The sequence below is a fragment of the Falco cherrug genome, chromosome Z (assembly GCF_023634085.1).
Source record: "Falco cherrug isolate bFalChe1 chromosome Z, bFalChe1.pri, whole genome shotgun sequence".
NCBI classification, from domain to species: domain Eukaryota; kingdom Metazoa; phylum Chordata; class Aves; order Falconiformes; family Falconidae; genus Falco; species Falco cherrug.
Genome location: NC_073720.1, coordinates 9,993,816 through 10,015,935, shown reverse-complemented (window position 1 = coordinate 10,015,935; position 22,120 = coordinate 9,993,816). Strand labels below are relative to the sequence as shown.

At 42.8% G+C, this 22,120-nt stretch overlaps 1 protein-coding gene across 1 annotated transcript in view; it reads left to right on the top strand.

Annotated features, from left to right (window-relative positions):
* Window positions 1-13,075, top strand: part of DCAF12 (DDB1 and CUL4 associated factor 12) — a 31,756-nt gene extending 18,681 nt beyond the window's left edge. The window contains exons 6-9 of the mRNA XM_055698705.1: window positions 3,472-3,537; window positions 4,763-4,925; window positions 8,832-9,016; window positions 9,789-13,075. Coding sequence (XP_055554680.1) covers window positions 3,472-3,537; window positions 4,763-4,925; window positions 8,832-9,016; window positions 9,789-9,947 — 573 coding nt within the window. The 3' untranslated portion in view covers window positions 9,948-13,075. The remainder of the gene's footprint in view (window positions 1-3,471; window positions 3,538-4,762; window positions 4,926-8,831; window positions 9,017-9,788) is intronic.
* Window positions 13,076-22,120: the final 9,045 nt, after the last annotated feature.

The following is a 22,120-nucleotide window of genomic DNA, read 5'->3' as shown; positions in this document are numbered from 1 at the left end:
TGTCTAACTGGCTTTGCTCCCAGTTTCAATTCTACTGTTACTGGTTCTGCTGATTTACCTCCTCTAGGCTTCTCAGTATCCCAGACAAAAGGAATCACTGTGCTCATGATTTCAGAGGGGGCTTCAACTTACTTGTCCTTATTTTCAGCTTTCTTCGTTTCTGACAATTCCTGTAATGTATATATATTTGTTTGTGCCTTCCAGGCATTATTTTGTAGAATACATACTGGAACTTTATTCTGATCAATAGTTATCTGTGCTCCCAATTCATTTAATAAATCTCTTCCCATCAGAGGTAGGGGACATTCTGGCATATGTAACAATTCATGTATAAAGAAAGGTCTGGTTTCTCATTTTCCTGTGGCAACAATTACTGGCATAGAGAATTTGCTCATTGGCCCTTTACAGCTATTTAGTACAGAATATGTTGCTGCTGCGTCAACTAAGAATGTGTTTCATTCCCCAGCTTAACTGAAACCAGGGGTTCAGCTGAGGGGTATAGTTCCTTAACCTCCAGTCCCCATCAGTCTGAGTCTTCCATACCACCCATAAGCAGATCTGGCTCTGGAATGGATGCAGATGGGGGTATCCAATTAGTTTATTGTTTCTTTGGACATTCATTTTTCCAACATCCTTTTTCTTTGCAAATCAGGCACTGATCTTTCCCCAAAGGGAATTCCTTTTATTTCCTTCTACTCCTTGTTCTCTTTTGTGCCCTCATACTCTTGGGGAAACCTCTTTACCGAGATGAGGTTTGGGCTTGGGTAGATGTGGCTGTCAAAATTGCAGCATTTTGTTTCTTTTTCTTTACTTTCTGTTTCTCTGCTGCCACCACCCCGCCCCCAGCCCTGCCACTGCCAAGACCTCTGTTATTATATACCTTATAAGCAATTTCTATCAACTGAAATAGCGACATTCCAGACACACCATCTACTTTTTCCAACTTTCTTCTTATTTCTGGAACTGACTGCCCCACAAAGCAGTGAAAGCCATTTATCATCTCCTTCTCTTCCTGAGCTTTTTCTAACAGCATTCTTTTTCCTTGGGGAAAAAAATCTCTCCTTATTATCCACAACACTATCCTGAAACCATCAGTTGCACATAGTCTTCCTCATTCTGCAATTTGGAACACCTTTTCACAATACTAGAAGCACAACAACGCTGAGGCGATTTCTTTTTATCTTCCGTCATCATTCATACAGCAGAATCAGATATCATCAGTTTACATTTCCTTCTTGTTTCATGATCATTTCTCAAGGAAAAACAAATACACATATGGGATTTCATCCTATATTCCTTCACATCTACAAAAAAACATTTACTGCAGTACTGTATTATTGCTTATGCTTCCATTCTTAGGCCATGTCTCCTGATCGTCTAACGTATACAAGGGCCACCAGTGATTACAATATTCTATCATTTTTTTCCAAGTGAGGGAGTCGCCACCAAACTTGCTCCAATGTTTTAGTACACAACCCAAAGGAGAACTGTTAAGAAACGCCTTTCCAGTAGAATGTCTGGTTCCCATGTCACAAAGTTTCAAAATCACAAAAACCCAATATCTAAACAAAATCAGGCAAACAAAACTTGACACAGACAAAATCCAGCAAACAAAATCTGACAAACTTTCAAATTACCAGTGTCCAAAATCCAGTCTCCAGGTGTGCCCATAATAGCGTATGGATTACACAGTTGTGCGCTTCAAATATCCTGGTGGGCCCCTAACCTACAATACCAATAGCATAACTAATCTTATGTAATATCCTGGTGGGACTCTAACCTACCAGTGGGACTCTAACCCACAATCTGATATGACTTATTTGTGAGCAACCTAAGTATTTATGACCAATGTGGTTAATATCTCAAGGAGCTGTCACAGAGACTCACCTGGCAAGGGAATCAGAGGGCCTCCCTGAAAAGTCTCCGGTGCATGCTTGGAGGGCTCATAATTCGTCTGGTCTATCAAGGTTCTGGAGAGTGGATCCCATCTGGTCGCCCAATTCTGTTACTAAAAATCGTAACCAAGGAAACTCCAAACCAAATGGTAGTTTCGAAAGCAGGCATCGGTTTATTGCAGCGCTGGGTGCGTGGGGGATTTTTCTTCCTAACTTGCAAATAAAGCTGCTTGAGGGTACACCCCCCACCCCCCACCCACCCCGTTATGTACAGCAGAGCGGTTGCATATTCGTAGTATGCTACATATGCATTGTCATTCACACGCAGGATGGGTTACAAGTTTCTCGCCTCTAACCCAAATTAGCGCGCATCCTCTGATAGCACTGCTGAAGCTCTTTACCAGCTATGCGTGCTCCCCAAGCAGGGCTTTGCCCTCTTTTGGGGTGAGCTATTTGAGTCGGAGGTCACCATCTCCCACTGCCACAATTACTTTGGTCCTACTTTGAACTAACATTCTGTTTGTGGACTGCCACACCTTATCAGCTTGTTTCCTCTTGCAGCCTCTTGGAGGCTTCTTTCTGCATAATTTAGATAACAACATTCTTTTCACCCTCTCTTCTTTGTTTCCCAAGGCTTGATTAGAAGTCCTTTCATTCATCGATTTTGATGACTTCAGAAGGTCAGCTTGACCTCAACTTTGTGCACAGATTTGTTTAACATACAGTTAAACACTAAATCAGAGTTCAGTAATTCGGGAGTTTAGACAACATTTACAAGCACCGAAACACCTCTTGTGGCTTGAATCCTGCTCTGAAGTGCTCTTGTTGCTTTCATTCCCCTTTTGTGAAGACCTGAATGAACATTCAGGCAGTTCCTGTTCTGACGGCTGAATCCTTACTCGATTGCTCAGCAAATGAGGTGACTGACTCACAGGGCGGGCACCAGTGCTTGATTTGGTGTTATGTTGTTGGCATTTGACAAACAGTAAATGTTAACCTCCTCCATGCTGATACCTTGTTACTACTAGTGGGAGTTGCAGTTCATCCTCCATTGCTTTTCTTTCTGCCTTCCAAGAGCGGGTAAGATCTGAAGCAAAGGCGGGTGTGCTCTCAGAAGCACAGTGCTCCTGTGGGCTTTATTACTCACTATAGCTGTTAATTACTCCTTTGTGATGGAGACTGCATATAGTGTTTTGAGTAGCATAGTGCCTGGAAAGAAATGTTTGCTTAATGGTCAGAATCAGTGTAGGAGCTGCTGAAGAGTGCTGTTAACTCTAGCTTGTACCGTCTAATAATTATTTATTTGATTGCTAACAAGATCTATACTTTTGAAAATTATTTTTGGGTTTTTTTTACTGTTTTATTAACTCTTAGTCTACCTGGCACCTTTGTGCTGTATTGCATTCTGCCATGATCAGCCTAAAATGAAAATTTATCTTGATAAGCCTGTACAGGATTATGGATGACTTCAGTCCAGAGTATGCAGCCTGCCTAGTAGAGAATGTGGGCTTGTAAGGACATCTACAAGGACACCTATAATACAGAAACTAACTCTCTTACTGTGTTTTTTTTATAGGAACTGGGAGCTGTGTCCTTAGATGGGTATTTTCATCTTTGGAAAGCAGAGCACACACTTTCAAAGGTACTTTTCTGTTTGTTGGTGTTATGTTTCAAAAATTGTATAGCAGTTAAGGCTGGTCACTATTCTTCATCTCCTTTAAACACTTGAAGAAAGAGCAGCAATGTCCATAAAACACTTAAAAGCTTTATGTACAATGAAATGCCCTAAAAATTAGAACTTGAGGAAAGAAACTCCCCAGTCCGCTTATTTTGGAGAGTAGGAAGTGCTCTTACCTTTCTGCCAGTTCTGGGTTAGCTGAAGTGAACCATCACCTTGATTTAAAGAACAAAGTCAAAATTTCTTGGTGACTAAGTATCCTTTATTGGCAGCGCTGGGTGCACAGGGGATCCTTCCACCTAACGTGCATACCCGAAGTGACGATCCATCTCACATTTATACAGTAAAACAAATGAATATTCAATTAACGCCTATACATATTCGTTACCTAAACCCGCTTACTCTCACTTTGTATGTTAATTAGCTTATCAGTCCTTTGCCTGGAATGTGGTGGTCTTGCAGGTTTGTAGGTGATTCATGTCCTTGTGAGCATCCTATCTTCTCCAGCAAGAAGACTTAGCACTCCCTCTAGATAACATTGGAACGTCTCTCATCCTTTTCTCATCCTTTTTATAAATAGCCCCTCTGTTAGAGGAAGAAGGGTAGGTGTCTCCTCAAAGCTGTGTGGCTATGTGACCAGACACCACACTCATGACCAGTCACCATACCCACATTCCTTGAGCAGACATACACAATCACAATCGATGTCCATTGTGCCCATTTCACACTATTTCTCCATATCAACCTCAAGTATGATGGATACTTGATGAGCAGAGTTCATAAAGGAAGTTGCATTTGTTTAAGTCTAACTGCAGATCAAACCCAGACATACTGATGTATAAGGTAAGCTTTTTCAGCTGAGAGCTGATGTCTGTGGGTATCTGCTGAAGAAATAACAGCAGCTTAGACAGATCTAAAACATTTTGCCAAAACGTCTGTTGTTCTTTGTATAATACTTGGCTTCAGCCTTTATCATCTTAGTTTGGTTCGGATAAGGCATCCCATCTCCTTCAGGTTTTTTTCTCTGGGTTAGTTACTTTTCAAGTTCTCTTCTTGCGGTGAAAGTACTTTTAGCTGTATTTGATTTTTTTTTAACTGCAACTTCCTTGAACATAACCTACAGAATTGTTCTGTTAACATCTTGCTCTTTTCTCTTAATGGGCTGATTTTTTTATTCTTTTGTTTCCAGTTACTTTCCACAAAGTTGCCGTACTGCAGGGAGAACGTGTGTTTGGCTTATGGTCAGGAATGGTCAGTGTACGCAGTAGGATCACAGGCACATGTCTCCTTTCTGGATCCCAGGCAGCCTTCTCACAATGTTAAATCCGTCTGTTCCAAAGAACGTGGCAGTGGTAAGAAACTTGTCAAAGGGTGCTTCAAGTGGTAAGAAGTAAGCTATTAAGATGGCAGTTAAGATAAACTTTTAATAATTAGGAAGGATTTTTCTTGTGATAAACAAAATCATTAATAGTATGACAGTATTCCATGAGCAAACAACAAACCAAACATGAAAGCAACTCTGAAATCTAGTGATAGACAACGTTAATGCTTTTATGCTCGACAAAATTGTACATCATCCAACTAGTACTGAATTTTTTAAAGTATGCACTTCTATTTATTTGTTACTGTGTCTTACTCTGTTTTACTTCATCTTAAAGCAAATCCAGTCTTCATACCACTGCCAATAGTGTCTGTTCTTGCATTTTTCCCTGGGAATGGAAAAAAAAGCATGTTGTCTGCTCTGTACTGTCATATTGGGAGCCTGTGCTGTGAGTGAATGCTTGGTTTGTAATTTTAAAGCCACGAGTGAGACTCAATTTTCAGTATATTTATTTGCCTTAAATATATGAAAGCTCACTTTTTTTAAAAAAAAGTTTGTGTATTTGAGTGTTTTCCTTTTGTGATGTGGATGCAGTATGTCCTGTTGAACCTTATCACCAGGACTAAGCCTGAGGGCTTGCAGGGTGCATGGTCCCATAAGCTTCTTCCCATACCCTTTATTTTCAAGCATGAGAAGGCACTGTGCTGTGATGCCCATTTTAAACCATATTAATCCCAGACTAATAAATTGCCATTCTCATTTAGCTTGGCTCTAGGCATCCATCCCTTCATGGGGCAAGTTACCAAAAAAGAATGCACATGTGCAAGGATTGGGAAGGTTTTATCTGTGTGGTTACTGCAGTTTGAACAGTGCTGTCCATATAAATGTCAGGGTCTGCTCCTTTCAGATAGGGGAGAAGTGTTTATAATACGAGGAAAGGTGCTTCACCGGCTCATGCTGTCACCTGAACATCTTGCCAGCAACAGCCCTTGTCCTGTCCCACTGTTGGTGAGGGCTCTGTGGAGGTCCTGACACTGTCACCCTTCAGTATCATAGGGAAGAAATACCAAGACACTGGAGTGCGGTGCCCAGTGGTGGCTGGTGGCTGAAAACTTCTGCCTTGAGTATGTGACCATCCCTTCTGGGGGTTTGATCTGTGTGTAGGTGGTATCTCTGGGGTATCTCCAGTTCATATCTGAAGAAAGCCTTTGTTCAGTGCTGTTTTCTGTTCTGCATAGTAGGCAGACCCCTTTTTTTTTTTCTTTGGCATGGTGGTGGAGGCACTTAAGTAATACTAATTCCCAAGACACTGAGTGTTTCAGTTTTCTGTTGATCTCACTGGGACTTGGAGCAGTACAGCACCTCTAGAATGCAGGCTCTTTACTGATTTGCAAACTACAATCCAGGTTGACTTTTAAGTGCTTTGAAGTGTTACCTGAATGTACTTTCAGCTTCCAAATGCAGCTGCTGAATGTGGTAAGTCCACATTAACTTGCGATCATTAGTGTTGTATACAAAAGCAGGTCAGAGAAGCGTTGTCACTTAGTAAGACAGGAACTGGGGCTGGTTTTTACCCAGTATAACCCTCTACATGAGAAGGTAGTTAGTGCTTTTTAGTGTATCTTATGTTGCTTTTCTTAGCAGCTGTCCAGGGAAGTCCAGACCCTGGACTCTAGTTCTTGATCTGTGAGAGCAACTGCTTTCTGCTTGGCTGGCCTGCAGTGCAATGTTGTGTGTCCCTGACTTCATAGCCTAAAGACAGCAATGTTGATGCAAGGACAGGTTTATGCAGCATGGACTGCGTGTCTGCTCCTTGTGTAGGACACACTATTGCGTCATCATTTCCTTACGGGATTTGTAAAGCCCCCTGCCTCTCAGGAGTGAGACTCAATTTGCTGACCCAAATAGTCCAGGTTCACAGGTAGAAGAGTGCTAGCTATGTAGGAGACCTTAGCTGTGATCAGTTCTATGCACAGGTTGTGCTTTTAGTTTGATGGGAATAACTAATGTGAGGTACTTCAGCCCCTTAGGAGCCAATTCAAAGTGCTGTTCTTCAAAGACTGTTCTAAACATCTTCTTAGTGGGTACATCACAGATTTCTTCCATTAATTTTTTTGATCAGAGAAAGATCCACGGTCATTCTGCGTTTTATAGCTTTTTTTTATTAATATATAGCATTAAAAAGTATATGCCATCTGCTTTCATACTCCATCACCTGTTTCTGTTAAGTAAATGCTCTGCTGGGTTGCTTCTCAAGAGCATTTATAGAGCAAAACCAGGAGGAGGTGCCCCCTTCTTTTACTCAAGTGACTGCTTTTGCTGATTGCACAGGGCTCAAGGCTTTCTGCATGTATTTGCCAGAGCCAGGCCCTTGTAATGGGGGTGGGAGGCAGAAGATGTCTCACATGCATTTGTAGTTCTCTGAATTAAAGTGGAGACTCTTATATGAATCTGGTAAATTTAATTCAGCAGGTGTGAGGTTTGCACAGTGGTTTCCCACCTATTAAGCCTGCAGCCAAGACTTCACCTCACATCTGGAGCATGACAACGTGGCCTTGCCTGTTTTAAGTGTGTTGGCTGTGGATGTAGCATCGGGTTGTGGAGGTGGCAGGATGAGCATGTGTTTCTAGTTAGGACTCTGTACTAACAGGGAAGGGTAAGCTCCCTGGCTGCATCCACACCTCTCTGGTGTCTGCTGTCACATGTGCTGCTGGGTGTATGCCAGTATGTTGCAAGTTTTCTGACATTCAGTCCCACTTGGTATGGTGACAGCAGCTGGCACATGGATTTAGCAGGCAGAACTCATTCTTTTTCCCCTCCTGTTTGAATGTCTGTTCAGCTGTAATTCAGTGTTACTTTAAAGAGGTCTTAAAAAGCCCTAGGCTTTATAACCTGGTGTCACACTGCAGGAAGGAAAAGCACAGATGAAGTGGGGTTTAATCTCCGTAGAAGAATTGTTCGGGATAGAGTGCTTACACAGAACAAGCCTTTTACACAATAAGTAGAGATGAGAGGACATTTTGCAAATTGCAAATTCCTGCATACAGAATCTCCCCAAGACTGTTTCCAAGGGATCCTTGTTTACTTGAGGCTTCAGATTTACATTTTGTGAAAACAAAAGGTACTCTTACTCAACCTAATGGCGTAATTGAATTGTGCTAAAATGTTCTGTTTGGACCAGAAACTTGCTGTAGCTTCCTATGCAGTGGTAGAACATGGTGCTGCTTAGGTGGCAGGATTCCTAGTCTGTTTTCATTGCTGAGTGAAGTGCTAGAACTGCCAGCTACAAAGAATAAGGTGTGCTTGTGTGAGAATATTTGAGTGGAGATAGCTTCAAAATTGTTTAAGAGCCTGGTCCATCTTAGCAGCAAAGTGATTATTACTGTTACATATTTCATTATATATAATGTTATATACTTCATTACAGCTAGCCGTAATCAGCAAAATGCACTTGGTGGCAGCTGGGACTAGTTTTTCTCATATCATCACTTATCACAGCTTGGCAGGTAGCTAGGGTCAGATGTGAGCTCATGGAGGAAACCAATGTGATGTTCTTTCTTCTGCTGCCATGTAACTCACTCATGGAGTGTTTGCTCAGAGGATTGTGGCAGACAGAAGAAAGCTGCTTTTAATTCTGAATGGCTTATGATCTTTGCTTATCTGTCAGAGCTGGGGCTTGCTGAGAAGGAAGCTTCTTAACTGTGCACCGTCAGTGTAGCTGATGGCCTCAGAGGAGAAGGGAAGTAGTATGTGTAATTGGAGCTGCTGTTTCAGTAGTATCAATGGGATTTGTCTGCACTGCGGGGAAAAATAATTGTTGTGGAAAATATTAGTGGGTAGTTCCTTTAAAGAAAATATTAGCCATTAAGCAGCAGCACTGCATAGCCAAAGCATACCTCTTCCTTACTGTGTGGCATGTCCCTTCTTGGTTTGACAGGTATTCGATCGGTGAGCTTCTACGAGCACATCATCACAGTGGGAACGGGGCAAGGTTCCCTATTGTTTTACGATATCAGAGCTCAGAGGTTCCTGGATGAAAAGCCCCAGCGTGCCTGCTGTGGACAGAAGCAGAAATTGGGAGGAAGTGAAATTCTGAAGTTGACTACTGGGAGAGGCTGGCTGGTGAGTAGCTTGAGGCTGTAGCAGACCTGTGACACAGGAGTGTCATGGGGCTCAAGGACCAGTACTTTTTATGGTAATGGGAACTATTGCATGAAATCTGTTCCAGCAAAACAATGATCATGTAACAGATTACTGTAATCATGAAGGGCAAGAAGTGCTGCAGATTGCTTTCTACAAAAGTTTTATGAAGATGGGTTGCTTTAGTGTAAGGCATACTGACTACTGCTCTTATGCACTGATTTTTAAATGAACTACATTTTACATCATTATATTTTGTAATGTAATCTAACTTGCAGTTATCAGAGCCTCAAACACAAAATACATTGTCTTCCTTTAAAACCGTGCTACTCTAATGTGGTACTCAAAGTAAGAGAGATTTAATTTAATTGTATGCAGTTTTAGCAACTGTGGCTTCCTGAGGAAATGCCATGGCAGGCACTTCAGTTCAATTTCCTGCATGTTATCATAAAGCAGTTAATGGCTTTGTCTAACTTCTCTCCGTTATCTTTTGTATCACGGTGATACAACTTTAAAAAACAATGAAACTTGGTATCTTCCCAACCTTTCACGTCGCCCCTCCAATGTTTGGCCCAAATGTCCTCAGGAGAAGCTTCAGGACAACTCTGGTATCTTCAAGTTGATCTGTCTGAAGCTTCAGGGCCTGTTAACAGAAAAGATCCCTTCTTAGGCTCTGGAAGCTACCTTTTGCTTTTGTGAAACAAGGTTTTGGGTTTGTGTGGCAACAATAATAATCTAAACTTTCCTTCAACAGAATCATGATGAAACCTGGAGGAATTATTTTTCTGACATAAGTTTCTTCCCAAATGCTGTTTACACCCACTGCTACGACTCGTCTGGAACAAAACTCTTTGTGGCAGGAGGCCCCCTTCCGTCAGGACTTCATGGGAATTACGCTGGTCTCTGGAGCTAATAACTCTTTCTAAATGATGATCTTAAGTTTTCCACTTTTCTTTTGCTTTTTTCTAACAACAAAATTGCGTGATGCCATTGATTTCTGATTTAAATGCAAGTTATTTTTTGGCAGAGTTTTCTGTTGGTCTCCAACAGTTTTGTACATCTTTTTGAACCAGTTTTTTGCTTTAACCTCCTTGATCCTTTATACGAAGGGTTTTTGAAATCCCTTTTTGTTGTATTTACTCCAAATGACTCCTCCCCCACAGTTAGGCTATCTTGGCCATGTGCCCCCTCCCCTGCTTTGCTGTGAGGTAGGATTCCTTTCTTACAGAGTGGTTGCTCCTGGGCTTTCTGTGAAAGTCTAGTGGCTGCGTGTGTGCAGGTACTTTGTGTCAGTTGTATTACCTGGAGTGAGGACTACTTGTAATTTAAAAATATTAAAAATATTTATAAGAGATAAGCTACTACTTTTATCTGCAGAGTTTGGCCCTGGCCTGGGTTGATCTTATTTTTTAAAAGTACAAGTCTAATTATACTGTTTATATGTAGAGGAATACGGTAATTTTAAGCTGTACTTATTGGAGCCCAGGGATGGATTCCCCAGGGGTATTGCCCATCACACCCAATCTGCAGAAATGCAGTTCTCAAAAGTGCATTTGTATTTGAATTGTAGTTTTCAACAGTGCCAGGAGCAAAAATTGATGTTCTGTTCCTTCTCTGCCTGTCCCAGACATCACAAGCATATCTTACAGTGTTTCACAATTCTATTTCCCTTGTGTGTTGGTTGTTTAAATTGAATCAGTTCATGGTGCTGTGTGTGTGGCTATTCAGGCTTTTTTCTGAAAAGGGGCAAATTATATACCATGGGGTAGCAAAGGAGCTCTTAAATTTTAGAGTTGTTCATTGCTTTTCAAAGATGTTATTATGGTGCCTGTGGTGTTCTGTCATGGCAGCATACTGTTTTGGTTATTGTAGGGGTTTTGAAAAGTGGAAGTATACAGAGAAAAATAAAGTCTTCTTGGTGAAGCATGGCAGGATGTGTATTTCTAGGGTTACTCCTCCAGCTACTGTGTAAGATCACTCTGTCACAGGGGACATGTTCTGCTTAGTTGTGTTTTTTTATTTAGGCTTGAAGTGCAGCACTTTTTCTTTTTTTTTTTTTTTTTTTTTAAGGAAACTAGACACTTGAATCTACTTGAGTGTCCTCCAGTTCTGCTGAAACAAGAGTTACTAGTTAGGTGCTTTGTGTCACCAGTGCCAAAGGAGAACTCCTGATTTGGAAATCCCAGTCCTGATGCTGATACATTAATTGAAGCATATTCCAGATCTGGGTGAGGGGGTAAAAGAGTATTTGTATGGACTGAGCTTCAGCCTCCAAACACAGGGCCTGATTTTTCTGCAGAGTCAGCAGAGTCTCTAGGTTACTAAAGAGGCACCGCTGGAAATTGTTCCTCTCTGCTGACTCTGATCTCCCTGATAACTGAGTACCTCAGTGTGTGGTCCTGAAGCCTGGTAATGTGATTGTCCTTTTCCTCCTGGTTTGTTGGTGGTTTGTTTTTTGGGTTTTTTTTTGCATAAGGAGCTTTGGACAATTCTCAGAAGAATCTGGACAATGATGTAAAATACCTCAAGTATTACATGCTTCTGTGTATTCTGCTTTCAGCGTTCTTTCTTGCAAAGGTATTTCTCATGGGGCGAAGCCATCCATGTTGCTGTATGAAAACCCTCCCTTAAAAAACTGGAAATGAACTAAACAGTGCTGCAAGTGTGCAAACAGATTGGGGCAGATACATCCCTGTGGTGGATGGAGTTTAGCCCGGTGACTGTACTTCAGTAGCTGCCGAATGGCTCACTGTGCTCTGCTGAGACCCCGTGGCATGCACATTTTCAGACTGTCTTTATCTTTTCCAATGTTCCTTAATGTTTCCGTCCCTTGCACTTTCCTGCCCTTCTGCATATGGTCTGCTTGGGGTTGCCTCCACCACCCCAAATCATCCCAGTCTTTACTGTAACAGTATTGTGCTCGCAGAGGTGACCTCTGAGCAGAAATGGGCTTGCTGGCATTTTGTCAAGCCATGCCTGACACCTTCAATTTGCTTTATTTTAAACTGTGTAGAGCTTTGAGGCTGGCTCAGGCTGTAGAACTGGGCAGTTGCCCTTGTACCTGTTTGACTGGTGAGATTACACAGTAACGGTCTGTTCCGGAGGGCAGTGGGGAGACTGGTTTATCTCGCATTGGGCACTTGAAAAAGAGAGGATAATTTTAATTGTAACAGATGTTCAGAATTTTCTTCTTGCTGTTGACTTTTCAGTCATGTGCAATCTTTTGTGCAGCTGGTGAGTGTAGGAAGCAGTTAATTTTACCATTCAGCATTTTTCAATAGACTGCCAGGTTAATTTGGGTATCTTTGGTATTACATTTTCAGTATTCGTAATAACAGGTAATCACACTAGTGACTTAGTCATGGGTTTGGTAATACCAGCCTGTAAGTACTGGGTAGCACCCCTCAGTAATGATGGGATGGACATTCCTAAGGAAGCAGAAGCTATGTTGCAGTGTTGGCTTGAGCGAAGCAATGAGGGTGGTGCTCACCCTCATCACCAAACATCTTATTCCTGGTAATTCCTCCGGTTTTCTCCCTTGTGCTGTCAGATCAGCAAGGGAGAATCGCTAGTACTCTTGTCGGGTGCTTTCTGGGATTGAGGTAAAAAAGTGAGTCCGTTTGTTTGGTTCCTTCATCAGCACAGCTGGTGTTAGTCCAAGGAGTAAATTACCAAAGAATAGTAAATAGGTGTTTGTTCCTAAACTAGTTGTTAATTTTCAACATAGATCCATTTTCAAGATACATTGCAAGTGTGCCCAGTCATCTCACTGGACTTTTTTTGTCCACAAAGCTTACAATCACATTGTGGGTGACTCTTGTTGACTCCTTTAATGAGGGGGACTCTTGAACTTCATTATGGGGATATATTTGCTGCCTCTATTTCAAGTATTTGGCAGCTTTTTCTATCTTAAGGTTTATGATACTTATGTATTAGTTATTGTTCTCCAGAACTTTATCCTTTTTCTTCACCTGAGTACGTGCTTTGTATATAGCTTGTAGCTGCAGTTAACAGATTAAAGTTGTGATCCAGCTATGTTGAGTGGTGGCTCTGTGTCTTAATTTCTACCCCTCAGCCAAGAGGCACTTCTTGGCATTTGTGAACTGATGTCCGTCACCTGGTGCAGATGTGAAAGAAAGCAGGCCTGCCTAGACCCTTCAAGGAGGTCACCTATTTTGTTCATTTGCAAGAAACCAAGAACAGACTGTCAGCTGCATCTCAGCGAAGCAAGCAGCATCTTTCACTAGCCAGGTGGGAGCTCTGAGTTTGGTTTGTGGTGGTCAGATTCCCTTATTTTCCATAAAGTCACTTTTCCAAGGTGTCTGCAAGGTTCTTAATTAGCTTCTGTCACAATTGCTGCTACAACTAAATTACTGAGCTGGAGTACAGCTTGTTCCTAGGCTGACTGTTGGAGAGCTGCATGTGATGCAGGCAGAGCTGGTCCTCTGGCCAGCCCACGCGGAGGCCTGGGCCCTGTGCTAGCCAGGCACACAGCTTCTAGCTTAAAGCCAAGTGAAAAACCCTGTGTGTGCTGCTGGCCACCCCACAGCCAGAGCCCATGGTGTGACCTCAACTTCAATGCATGCCTGAGTGTTGGAGTGCCTTCAGTAACTTCTTTGAAAGTCTGTGAAGAACAGACACGAGGAATTTGTCCATGTTGGAGACAAGGAGGAGTGGAAAGGAGAATACAGCCACATCTTGTTCAAGGGGATCTCCTGCATTATGTTCTCCCTTGCCTCTGCAAGCAGGCACTCTGGTGTGTGGTGAGGGTGGGCAAGGGGCACAAGAGAAAAGGTGAAAGCTCAACTGTGGTATCACTGTCAGGAATCCAGAGGAATTTAAAAACATAGAGGGAATACTTACTCATTGCTAAGGAGGTACATTTGAAAGGGCTTAATTGGAAACATTTTCAGAGACATCAAGTAGATATGCCTGTCATTCTTTTTTCTCCATGTTAGTTTTCAAGGATTTAAACAAGGAAGTATCTTTTTGTTTGTGATGCTGGGTTTATTCGTACCACATGAAAACCATGGCCAATTAGAAGAATGCTCCTGACAGAAAAGAATCTTCACAATTAACAACTGAGTGCCATTTTCTCAGCCTTTCCCTCTAGTATCCTGCTGGGAGCAGTATGGTCTAAAAAAGTGCACACAGACCTAGAACAGGGTGCCAGGGTTAGCAGAGTTAGGAAAATGTGGGCCGTCTGACTGTTGCTGTACCCAAAAAAACCCCAAGTAAAACACCTGATTGTATACAAATTCCGGTCATTAGGCTGAAACTCAGAGACTGTGTAAAAAACCTTTGCAGCATAATGTGATGTCTCTATAGTCCTAGATGGCGATTCTTGGACTTCAGAGCAAAAATCTAAGAGTTCAATAGGTGGTTTTCTTAGGAACTGCTTTTCTAGATTCCCTTATTAAAAGGGAAAATTCAGGTGCTGAATCTTAAATTCTCATTAAACTTGTACTTTTTATTTGCCCATTCGCTTGTCCTCCTTTCCTTTCTAAGGCCTCCCACAGTCTCAGGGTATGTATGTCACTATGACTCATCCAAATAATACTGAAATGGACCAACCAGAGGTTAATGTGCCTTTCCTCTTCTGGTACCTTGATCTTTGTAAAGTTATCTCACTGACTCATCAGTGACTTAGGGCTGGGTGTCTGCATTGTCTTCTAAGAGGTATGTGTTGAAATTGCAACAGGTTTGTAGTTACTTGTGACTTGTTCCATTTCTTTTAGGATGTGGTATAGACACAAATCAATGCAGTGGTTTGTTTTGGGATCCATCTATCAAGTGCTTGTCTGTATGTTAATATGTACACAGATGCTGGATCCTCCCCATTGCCTATGGTGTATATGATGCACAAACTACACAAAGTGTTTTAAAATGTGAGGTGATCACAACTTGTTGACTGTGGGTACGATGTCCTACAGGTAACTGTTTTTAATGGGTTTTTTGCAAGTATATTTAATAAGAAACAAAGCCTTGGGGGGGGGGGGGGGGGGGAATGGGGTGTGGGAATCAGGACTTGTTGGTACTTGCTGGCTTTTGTTCTGACTCCAGGGTCTGTCTGATGTTTAACAACTCTTGCAACTCCACCCATCTAACAGAGCCTTTCTCAGCTTGCTGTTTCTGTCATGAACTGTCAGAAACAGCACTAGATCCCTAACTATCACCGACGCTGTCAAGTGAAATAGTAACAGCTCTCTTCAAGTGCTACAGCGCACATTTTTAACTGTAAAGTAAAACTGTTCAAAATTATTGATGCAGCTTGTAAATGGAACAGTGGGAAATGGCAAATCGAATGTGAACCTAGCCTGTCTGCACAAGATGTCCCTTCCCAGCTGTAAGGTTAATTTGGTTGTAAGAGCATGGAAACAGGAACACTTCTTCCCTCACTGCGGCCTTCAATGAGCATACATATCCATAATTAATTGCAGTAGTGTGCTCTGTTGATCCATGGGCTACCTTTGTATTTAGAATCAGCACGATGAGTCATCAATGTTGACATTAATACATTGTTAAGGAGCTCTCATGTATGTGTATTTCCTGTGCTTGCTAACCGTATCTGTTCTCTCTGTATTCCAGTGCAGACTTAATCTGGAATTCTCTGTACTTCTTGCTAACTTCAGACTGTCTTCAAATTCTGTAAGGTCCTGCTTTCATCACAGTCAATTTTCAGAGTAGAACAGATGGGTTTAACTGTTTTCTGATGTTTAGCATCTTCCTCTTCTCCCATTTCTTCCTAGTTCACCTTTAACAATCAGTTCAAAACTGCTTGCCTAGTCACAATAAAAGGAAAACCTGTAGCCCACTCTAGAAAGATCACTGTGGCTGGGTAGCTGCCTCAGCAGTGGAGACTCCACTCCTGCGCAGTCTACAGAAGCCAAAATTCTCTCACATTTGTGTTGTACGGTGGGTGTCAGCAGATCAAGAAGTGGACATGCGCTGCGTCTGCACCCAGTGAGCGTGTTAAACTGATGAGTGGTGGTTTATTCAACCAGAGAACTGGCATCTGGCTCTACTCAATGTGGTAACTAAAGATTTCATTGAGGACAAAGCCAGGAGGGTGCATCACTGGCTTTCTGCTGACTTGATCCCATTTAAAGGCTCTCTCCACAGATGATATATTTTTTTTTTTGTCTTTTGTATGCTTGGTGGACTATGAAAAAATTGTGCTACAGCAGGGCTATGAGCTGAAATCTAACCCTGTGCTCCAAAGGCAAAAGTTATTTTAATGAGTGTGCTCTGAGATGAACTGGTAATGGAGCGTTTGAGCAATGGAAGCCTTGAAGGTTAGTTCCATCATGCCTTATGCTTATGCGACTGCAGATTATTCGCTCCTAGAGCTTGTGAAGCTGGTCATCTCTCTTCAGATGAGATGTGAAGATGGCATGGGGAAGAACCAGTTTTCCTCAGTAGTCACTCACTCTTCCCCTCATCACTCCAGGTTACCAATGCATTTGTCTCTTATTTTTTGTGCCACCAGCCACCTCCACATGCTACCTGCTGGGATGGAGTGAATGGCCTTGCCTGCAGCTCCCTCCAACCTGGTTGGTTGTGGACAGCGCAGGTAACAGGCCAGCTGGAATTTACAGCTTCGGTTGGCTGCGCTGGGCTTCTCTTACAGTGCAAGTGTGGTTGAGGAACCATTACAAAAATGTCTGGATAAGTAACTTCTAACAGGCTCCGTCACTCTTGTTCAAACTGCTGTGTCTCCATCCTCAACCTGTCATCCCAGCCTCGCTCCCGACTTGCCAGCCCCTGCCCCTTGGGACTTGAGCAAGTTCCCTGTCCTCTCATGACTTACTAGTTCAGGTACCAGTTCTGCAAAGCCTGGGGGCACCTGTTAAAACCCTGCTACAGTTTGAGACTTCTACACTTGCTTAAGGCAGTAGCTCACTGAATTGGGGCCTTGCTCACAGTGTCCCTGTGCGTTTGATTCAGCCCTGGATATCCCCCTTCCAGTCTGAAAGGCTTTGCTCCAGACTCATTCCTGCTGCATGGAGGAGCTGATTCCTGTACTGCTGCCTTTTATTTTTCTTATTTATTCTGGGGTTCACTGCATATGTACAAAATACTACTGACTTTCTCAGCTCTCCTGAACATGGTACAGGGGCCCAACCTGTGAAACATCAGAATTATTTGTCTACTTCCAAGGTGCACAGGAACAAGGATCTCTCAAACAAGTTTTAGAAAGGAAAAGCAGCTGCATACACACAAGTGGAAAGGTATTTCTGGGCAGAATAGGTGAGGGAGCAGTTTAAGAATTAAATAGAAGAGCAGTAACTAAGTTTTTTGGTTTCTTTTTCAAAAATTACTTCAACAGGAGGTTTGTCTGTGTTCTAATCCACAGAAAGTTGCAATGTAAACTGGGGTTTTCTGTTCATCAATGCAAAATGTGCCTCTCAACTGCAATGCAAAACTCAGTCTCTGTTGCTCTCTCTTTGGAATGGAAGAAGTTTAACTGAAGACTGATGTAACGTGTTTCTTGCTTTTATGTGTAATCATCCACACAAGAGTCCCTGCTGGTCTTGTCCAAGCACCATACAGTACTATCCCTCTTCAAAAGCAAAACAGGGATTGCACTGAGCAGTGGAACCTGCTGAACTTCCTGGCTTTGAAAGAGACACTTGCAGAGAAGAGTCCAGGTTCCATATGTTTTAAATACAACTTTAAACCAATGCAGCTACTCTCAGAGCAGCAGCACTTCCTACCTTTCCCTCCATTTAGATGGGAATTTAAAAGTAAATCCAGCAATATGTGATCCAGTTGACATGCTTGCAGGTGGAACATGGGGTTCTTGAAATCTGAGGATTGACATTTCTCTTGTGGAAGAACTCAGTGTGGGTGCAAGAGCTTGGATTTTGGATTACAGCTCTTCTGCCGGCTTGCTAAATGCAATCAAGTACTCTGGACTCTTCTGAAGGCGGTGGTGGTAGAAGAGCTGTGAAGGTGTAGGCTGGAACTGATCATTCTAGGTCACCTGTGTGTTGCTTGACTACATGGACAATGTAACAGTGATTTTTACAGACTGTTTTCCATGTGTCAGTCACAAATAACTCTTAATTTGTCATTTGGAGGAAAACTCTTAATAGATACATTTCCAGATAAAATTAAGAGCCTAATTCTCCATCTTGCATTAACCGGGTTACTGTGTTCACATGCCAGAAAGATGTTGCTCTTTGAAAAAGCATGTTAGTGTATGTGGCAATGAGCCATGCACTTTTTAAAAAGATCTGTACACTCTCACCTGAGTATCATTATACATGCTGTAGTCTGACAAATGGACCTTTTACTACTGCCCTATTATGTAGGTAATTGTAATTAACTGCAGTTTGGTTGGGTTTTTTTTTTCAATACTTGAAGTTGTGTGATCTGAAAATCGGTGAACAAAGAGTATTTGTGCATCTTACTATGGGTATCTCTAAATAAAAAGTATTTGTGTAGTGTGTTGACTTGGCTGATGGTTTTTGTGATTTGCTAATCGTCCTACTATGAGTCAATCCAGGGCAGTTTGAGGAAAAGTGGGCTTGGGTTTTTCCCTGTAACAGTTCAGCCTCTGTGTTGAGATGATATGTTCAAAGAAATAAAGTGAACCTTTGTTTTTCTTCACCAGTGAATGGATTGATATCCCAAGGGCAGGTTCTCAGCTTATTTCTGTTTTTCATAGCTTAAGCACCAGTCCTGCTCTCTGCACAGCTGCAGTAACACTCCTTGTTTCCGTAGGCAATGGCTCTAATGGCAGGGTTGGGACTGTTCCACTCTTCAAAGTGTCTCCTTCATGTTCGCTGCTTCTGGTACATCATTTGTTCTGAGGCAAGAGTTTCCTTTCGATCACTTTATTTTTCTAGTAAGCAAATACCCCTAAGAAGTGTTGGACGGTACAGGTGCCTGTAGATAGACAGTTAGGTATAAGACTAAAGGTTTCAGGAAGACCTTGCATACCAAAACTGCATCTATAGCACTAGATCTTCCACATATTTTCACTGCGCAGGAGAGTGAGGTCTCTGTCCAGCTGTCTTATTTCTCTGCCTCCTTTTCCTAGCCTAGAATTGGAAAGGTTATTTTTTGAAGAGGAGGAATGTCCTTAAAAGGTCTAAGCTTTATGCTGGAGGTTAAAATCACGTGCCTCAAAGCAGCTCCTGCATCCCCATTTCCATGGGGAAACTTGACCTCACCATGAGGTGCTAGGTTCCATGGTCATGGGCAAACTGCAGCTTTGTATGCAAGCTGTGGGAGACTGTGTTTCCAGCTGCACCATGTCTGCTCCCTGTAGTACCGTAGTAGGCATTACTGATGCTTGTGGATGCCAAAAGAGGAAGAGGAGAATCAGAAAAGGCATGCGAATACTATACTGTCATCCTACTGAGCCTCATACCAAAACTCTGAGAGCAGAGAAATGGAAAATGACAGAAAAAATCCCTGGCCCTGGAAACGCTAGGATGATGGGTTAGAATGGGCTCTGGCAATGAGGGTTACCAACTCCTGGGTTTCATTAGATACTCCATCGAGTACAGTGTTCAGATGGTGTGGGACCTGTCAGCTGACTGGCAGGACCAAAAAGGACCTCAGGAAGTACCAAGACAGTCAGTAGTCATTGACCTCCTCCTCGATGTGTCAGCAATAAAGTCCAAATCCTCCCCCAGGAACTAATTCTAGCATTCATGTATTTTGTCCCATTGTCTGTCTTGCAGGTCCCCTTGTTTTCCCATTCACTGTGCAGATGAAGCAGTTTGTTCCCTTCTGTGGGGCAGCTCATCTCTTTTTTTGGAAGGGATTTTTGACTGTTTCCTGGCCATGGTCTTCACTCCTGATACTGAACAGCCCAGGTTCCTTCAGTGCTTTCTCACTGGCTGTGCTTAGCATGTATGTGTGCGGCTGTGGATAACTGGCTAGCTGAAAAGGGTCACACAGACATAGTCCAGCTGGCTGGACAAAAATGCGCATCGCTCTCAGCTTATCTGAAGTAAAGCAAAAATACACTGTCTTTGGCTGTTCTCGTTACACAGTAACAGGAAGATCGCGGTGGGAAAAGAATGTTACAGGTGGGAACAGATAACTACAGAAGAGAAACTAGGGGCGGGCTTGGTATTTGGGCAACTAACCAATAATGAGCTTAACTTTTGTAATATGTATGAGCTAATTATAACAAGGCATAAAAGGTGACTGTAAGGGACAATAAACGAAGTCTGCTGATCACTCATATTGAGTGACTGTGTCTTCCCTCCGTCGTGACATGCGGCCATCGTAATTTCTGGCTGGGGAACCAAGCTGAGATCCCTTGCACTCCTTGGCCTGGAGCTGCATCAAGTCTGTGCTGCTATTGACAGTGCTCTTACTGTACACTGCAAACACGGTGGCCGTGCATATTATCCCTTTCAGCGCTCAGTCTGCTGCCTGCCTCCAACTCCCAGCACAGCTGCTGCAGGTTTGCTTGGCGGTCACCGCTTCCCTTCTTGGGCGTTCTCTTCCTTTGTAACTTGGGATCTCAGCTCTTGCCAGCTGGTGGCACCACTGTTGCAGAACAAGGATGCCAAACCAAGGTGGCACAGTGGGAACAGTTTCTTACTGGTTTTGCTAGTTCTTCCTACCCACAGCTGTACTCATCCTGTCTGCTTCTGAACAGAGGATCAGGATAGTCTTTTTCCAGTGCAAGGTGCTTTCAAGGTCCAGTAAGTGGATTAATAAATGAAGAGATACCAGGAACATAGTGCTTGAACTGTTCTTTGGGCAAGGGCAGCCCATTCTTTCAGAGGTGGAAAGTGAGCAAGTACACAGTGTATTAGAAAACAAGAACTTCTGTGCTTTGCGTCCCAACTTCCTCAGTCCCTCCCAAGCCTTTTCATCTGGAATGAAAACGTCAGGATGGTTTCAGCCCCTGCAAAGCTCAGGGGACCACCTGGCCAACATGGCATTTGGGAGCTACTGATCAGCTCCAAAATACCACCCTGCTTGAGAGTCTTACTTTTCCTCTTTGTTAGGGTGTACCATGAGCTGGGAGAGGTAAGAGGGAAGCCACAAGCCTTAAGTGCAGAACTACAGTGAAAAGGGCAGTTGCTTGGACTGTTAGTGGCAAAGACATAAACAGAGCAAGGGTCATGCTCTAGGGATGCTGAAGTCTCAGCAGAAAGATTTGTAGCCCCTGTAATCGGAGCCTGTGGGGTTTTTCCTATGTTGTCAAAAGTTTCTATGTTCCAGGGGTTTCCTCTCTCCACACACTCGCTGCAGTGCCTAATGAACGTTAAGCACACAGATTCATTGACAATAGAAATTTCATGAATGCTGGACAACTAGAAAAGATGTGACTAGATTTAAGGTTGCCTTTGGGGAGACACAAACTGGCACTGTTGCTGTAAAACTCCTACCCCTATAGCCACTGTATTCTGGGTAAGTATTCACCTAGGGAGCAATGCTGGATACTTTCTCCAAGTATATGAGTCCTGAAAGAGGTCTCAGAGCCAGGAGGATGAGGAGCAGTTGGTCAATGCTAAGAAAAACACCTGGTAAAGCAGGATCCATTTCTTCGCTTGCTGTGGTGGCAGCCTGCTTCCCGCTGCTGAGGGCTGCTGGGTGCCATGCAGCAGCTGGGCCAGCGAGGATGCCAGTAAAGAGCTAATCAGCTATAACGACTTCTGATCTTGCTCTCTGATAAAACCACTTCAAAGACAGTTTCTTCCCTTCCAGGAAAAAATTCTAGCAGTAATGATGACTTGCCATATGTATATATAGTAGCGTCTCTTTCCTGTTAATTGCAGAAGGACAGCTTTAGCTTTTTACTTATATAAACAGGCTTTGACTCCAAAAAAATTATTTTTCCTGTTACCCTGGTATATATACAGTAGGCTGCTGTACTTTGAGTGCATTTGGGGAAAGCCTTTAGTTCTGCACTCTGGGCTGCTCAACTCTTTGGTTAAGGGGAAGGGAAATATTCAGAGCTTAAACATTCTGCAAAAAGCAACAGAAAGTGACTACATGAAAACGTCTAGCTCTTTTGACACGGATTTCTCTGTCACCTTGTAGAGGAATTGTAGAGGAATGAAGGCCGGTTAATTAACATTGATAATATACAGCTGTGGGCTGGCT